The sequence below is a fragment of the Benincasa hispida genome, chromosome 2, assembly GCF_009727055.1.
Source record: "Benincasa hispida cultivar B227 chromosome 2, ASM972705v1, whole genome shotgun sequence".
NCBI classification, from domain to species: Eukaryota; Viridiplantae; Streptophyta; class Magnoliopsida; order Cucurbitales; family Cucurbitaceae; genus Benincasa; species Benincasa hispida.
The window spans coordinates 10235495-10240633 of NC_052350.1; the positions used below are offsets into that span (position 1 = coordinate 10235495).

At 33.1% G+C, this 5139-nt stretch overlaps 1 protein-coding gene across 2 annotated transcripts; it reads left to right on the plus strand.

Moving 5' to 3' along the window:
- Positions 1–2958: 2958 nt before the first annotated feature.
- On the plus strand, positions 2959–4253 carry LOC120071529 (mitochondrial pyruvate carrier 1-like). 2 transcript variants are annotated; one of them, XM_039023855.1, is made up of 4 exons: positions 2959–3300; positions 3493–3626; positions 3740–3794; positions 3874–4253. In XM_039023855.1, exons 2-4 carry the CDS (start codon positions 3534–3536, stop codon positions 4038–4040), a joined length of 315 nt encoding a protein of 104 aa, XP_038879783.1. In that variant the 5' UTR covers positions 2959–3300; positions 3493–3533; the 3' UTR covers positions 4041–4253. The 2 variants fall into 2 exon arrangements, with proteins under 2 accessions (XP_038879783.1, XP_038879782.1); XM_039023854.1 differs by having other exon boundaries at positions 2960–3300; positions 3469–3626.
- The last annotated feature ends 886 nt before the right edge of the window (positions 4254–5139 follow it).

Below are 5139 nucleotides of genomic sequence, written 5' to 3' on the forward strand. Positions count from 1 at the left end.
AAATATGACTTTCAATGTCAAAACCAACTAAAAATTACCTAAAAAGTGTCTAAGTAATATTTTAACTCACAAAACTTACTCTTAAAACAATTTAAAAATGCCTAAATATGACTTTCAATGTCAAAACCAACTAAAAATTACCTAAAAAGTGTCTAAGTAATATTTTAACTCACAAAACAACTAAAAAAATGTCTAAGTGTGACTCTCAATTTTAAAGTTAACTACAAATGAAACACAGATGATAAAAAATACACAGACACAAAATAATTAGTAGAACAAGGGAGATATTATTAATTCCAACTCCTAAATTATCCAACGTTGAATTCTTTGGATGAAAGTACATATAGGGGCGCCTAACCCTCTTGTCTTGTAAGGCTAGTGAATCTCATAAGCAACAAACTTATAGTAACACTCAAATTAAATATGTAGAAGTCATCTTATATCTCATAAAGACAATGAGATTTCTTCATCTTTTCAATGTAAGATATTTTGTAAAACACACTCAAATAAATAGTAAAATTAGTATATCCTCAATCATATTAGAAAAGCAATTGTGAAATGACTAATTGACTCAAAATTCTTCTGTTAAAGCATTTAAAATCAATTGCTACGATTGTGTTTAATTTAATAATAATAATAATATAGGAAAAAAAACCCAAATTCAATTTTTTTTTAAAAAAGATGCAAACTTAGGGTAGTATAAACATCCATCATGTATAAATATAAACCAAAATTCTCAAAAACAACCATATCCCGCAATAAGAATCTCCACAATAAGAAATCGAGTCATAAGTCTAAAAGGAACTAATAAAAAATAAAAAGGATTAATTGTACTTCTTATTTATTTAATAAAAAATAGAAACTCAAAACTGGACAACTTCTTACTACATAAAAGGGCAAAATAAGAACTTCCACCGTCTCTATTAGCAGAAATCTATCATGAGAATGAACGAACAGTAGAAGACAGTGAATGAAAAGAAAACAATAACTTTGTGTTGTTTTTAAGACATAAAATTCGACTAAAAGCATAGATTATAAAGAAATAGAGATGCAGCTAAATTGATCAATTAGTTGGAGACAATAAAAGTTAAGCAACAATACCTAGATCTGATGAAATCACTCCACCGGTGGCAAGCGAGTAGATGTGTGATGGCGTAGAGAGAAAGAGACGGGAAAATTACTCCACCGCCAGCAACCGATGAGCAGTCGTGCGACCGGGCGGCGTAGATGGGGTTGATTGCGATGGGGCATCGTGCGATGAGGCGATGTGCGATGGAGCAACGTGTGACTGTGGTGGCGACGACGAGCAGCATGCGACAGTGGTGGCGATGCCAGGCAATGTGCGACGGCGACGGATGTTCTCTATATGTTGTGCATCATGTGAGAGGGAGGGAAATGGGAAGGGGGGATTATTTTCTGAAAGTGTGAGGAAAGGGTTTCTTCCCACGCACATTTGTCGACTATTAAAGTTTTTGTCCATGTAAGTGTGTGGGCAAAAACTAAAATAAGCGTTGGCAGAAATCAACCTAATGATTTTTCACTAAGACCAACAAACTTTTTGCCCACGCATATATTTTCGTTGACAGACATGATGTTATGTCCATGCATTTTCAATACGTGAATAGTTTTGTCGATAGTTTTTGTTGCATTGACAGAAAAAATTATTGGCAGAGACAACTTGTCGTGTACTCAGGCATCATACATTACCACAAAACAAATACGGTAATCTAAATATCCACTTCTTCATGAAAATCTTGGATTCTCAGGAAACTATCCACTTTTTAATGGAAATCTTGGATTCTCACGAAAGAAACAACTCATTGGTGATTGATTGGTTGAAGGATGAATCATACTTTTACTATTATTATTTTTTTAGGATTATTATTATTATTATTGTTATTATTATTATTATATTTTGGAATATGAATCATGCTTTTGTCGAATGTGAATATGTTTATGCAATATGCATGGGCTTCAACAGAAATTTTGCATATAAATCGGAAAACCAAGCTCTAGCTAGCACATGCATTGGCTAAATTAGTAGGAGAGGAACAAGGAGAAGATTAGGTTTGGCGGACACCAGTACTTCTTTTTTGGTTTTTGGTTTTTTGTTTTTTGTTTTGGTTTTTTTAAATTTTAGCATATAAGAAAAAACAAACTCAACTAAAATCTAAAACTCCGCCAAATATTTTATTTATTTTGAGATCCGCCAAATAAATTAGAACTAGAAGTTTATTTTATTTTATTATATATAGTTTTTTAAATATAATTCCACTTGATTTTTTAAAAAAAATTTCACAAAACATCTAATATTTGGATGTTATTTTAGTTTCATCCCTAATATTTGATCATTTTAAATTATACTTTCAAGTTTTAAGCGAGTCTACCACGATCAAAATTGGTTATCACATTTTTCAAAAGAAAGACCATCGAGAAAAGGGATTTTTATATTTTTCTCCTAATTTTTTTTAAGGTCAACGTCAATTTTTTTAATAATATGGATATTTATTTATTTATTATTGTAAATTTATTAAGTATCAATGAAGTAGGTTTAGCCCAAGTAAGCATCACATTTATGGTTTTATAATCTAGATTTGAACCTTTTTTTTAGACTAAGGTCGAGATCCATTCCATCGATTTTTAGGTTTTTTTTAAGAAAAGATTTTTAGTTTCTAAATTTAAACCTAAAGAAATTATTTTAAATGGTAAAATTGTTAAAAATATTTACAAAATATAGTATAATTTTATAATTATCAATGATAGACGCTATAGACAATAATAGACTCTATCAGTGATATTGATAAATACTGATAGAAGTTTAAGAGTGTTTATAATTGATACTTCTAAAATAAAAATCTTTAAATTTATTTGTTTTTTTTTTTTTTTTTTTTTTTTACGTTTTTTATTGATTATTTGAAAAATTCAAGTGGAGTTTAATAAATATATATATTCTCCACTATCTTAATTTTAGTGTGCAGAAGTTCCAACGAACCCGTAAGCACTAGCGTCGTCGTTATCCACAAACTCCGCCAAACAAACTACTCCTGCACGGCCCGCCATCTCACCGTCGCCGCCCAGCGATTCCGGCCTCCGTCTTGAGGTTTTTAACCCTTGCAATGGCTCCAGATTCTAGAGATTAGCATACCTTGCTTCAAGATATTCTTCGATTTTTACTCTGCTCCTCCATCGTCGCTTCGCCGTCCTCGCCGTCGCAATTAGGGGGCGGAGATACCTAATCTTCAATGGACGAAATTCCGTCGTAATCGAGTTAAATTTCAACGAAATTTCCTACACAAGCAAGTACGAAATCCTTCGTCAGATCAAAATTTATCGCCTAGGGAAAAGTAGATGAGGACTGAAAATATTAAGAAATCGATTTCGTGCTTTACTTTTTTTCCTTTTTTTAATACATTTTTGACTGAATCTCATAGGTTTTCCTATTCCTTCTGATTCTTTAATTCTCTTCAGTTTGCATCTGATTGTCATTCGTAGCTGCCGCTAAAGCAAGAAATTCCAGACCGCGGCTTAATCCGATGCCTTCTTTCCGCGCTTTCCTCAACAGCCCCGTTGGCCCTAAAACAACTCATTTTTGGGGGCCTGTTGCTAACTTTGGTTTCGTCGCTGCTGTATGTTCTGCTAATTTTCCATTACAATATTATCTCAAGTAGTCTCGATGATTTCTCAATTCTTCATTTTCATGTTCTTCTCTGCTTGTGGTGTAAACTGTAATCAATCTCAGGGGCTTGCAGATGTGAGAAAACCCGCCGATATGATTTCTGGGAGAATGACGGCAGGTTCAAAACGTTTTCATTCTGAATATAATTTGAATTCAAACAAGGCTTGATTTGTAATGATTGTTTGGTCGTATTGCAGTTTTGTGCGTCTATTCATTGTTATGCATGAGATTTGGGTATATGGTTCGGCCTCGAAACTATTTGCTCATGGGATGTCATGCTGCGAATGAGACTGTTCAGCTCTATCTTCTCTCTCGTTGGGCGATGGGTCAGAGGAAGACTGTAAAAAATTACAGCAACGAGTAGCTTCATCTTCGTTTCAATGGCGGTGGAATGAATATGATGCCATTATTGCTGTTTCGAATCCCTTGCCTTTGGGGTTTGATTTCTTTATTAATAATTAATTAAAAGACGACATTGGTGACTTTAATTTCGTAATTTACTTGCTAATAAGTTATGCTTATATTTGACTTCACTCTTACATAATTAATTTTTAATTTGAAAATATAATTGTGCGAAGATGCAAATAGAGTAAGTGGATGTCGTATTTAGAATATATTGATTGTGGTTTTAGACTTTCTAGTGGCTAATGAAGTATTCCGATTCTATTCAAAACCAAAATTCGATTTTAATCTATGATAATATTAAAGAAGACCCATTTGTTTTAACAACTAGTATTAGAGCTAGTTCTTCAAGAAAGCTCTAAAATACTTTAAGAATATCAAGAAAGTCAGAAATGATAATAATTCGGTATGAGGTGGAGAAATTCACAGGAAATGAGGATTTTCAACTGTGTATGAAGAAAATTCAAGCTTTTCTAACTTTACAGAAGGCTTTATGGGTTCTTGCTAAATCCTTGTATGAAACTCTCACTAAATAAGAAAGGCAGAATATGAGCAAGTGGCTTATGGAGCACTGATTTTGAATATTTCAAATAATGTGCTAAGGTAGGTCCTCAACGAGAACACAACCTATGAGGTGCGGGAGAAGCTGAAGAAGCTCTATATAAAGAAAGATGTGCCTAACAAGTTATACGTGAGGGAGAAATTGTTTTCCTTCAAAATTAGTTCTTCAAAGTCCTTAGATGCGAATCTTGATGAGTTCAAGAAACTCACAAATGAGTCCCCTCAAACAGGGGACAAGTTGGAAGAAGACAATGAGGCAACGACTTTGATAAACTCTCTACATGAGAGTTATAAAGATGTGAAGGCAGTATTGAAATATGGAAGTTATAAAGATGTGAAGGCAGTACCGAAATATGGAAGAGATTCAATTTCTGTTGATAATGTAATCACAACCTTGAGAAGTAAGAAGCTAGAGCTTAAAGTTGAATTTAAGGATAGTGGTGATGCTGAATCACTATTTATAAAAGAAAATCTTTCTCAAGAAATGGGAAATCTAACTT

What these genes read in the sequence shown, in the direction of transcription:
- LOC120071529 (XM_039023855.1), top strand. Translation starts at nt 3,534, where the DNA reads ATGCCTTCTTTCCGCGCTTTCCTCAACAGCCCCGTTGGCCCTAAAACA. An exon ending in ACTTTGGTTTCGTCGCTGCT is followed by an intron (nt 3,627 to 3,739) that starts GTATGTTCTGCT and finishes AATCAATCTCAG; the next exon opens with GGGCTTGCAGATGTGAGAAA. An exon ending in TTCTGGGAGAATGACGGCAG is followed by an intron (nt 3,795 to 3,873) that starts GTTCAAAACGTT and finishes GTCGTATTGCAG; the next exon opens with TTTTGTGCGTCTATTCATTG.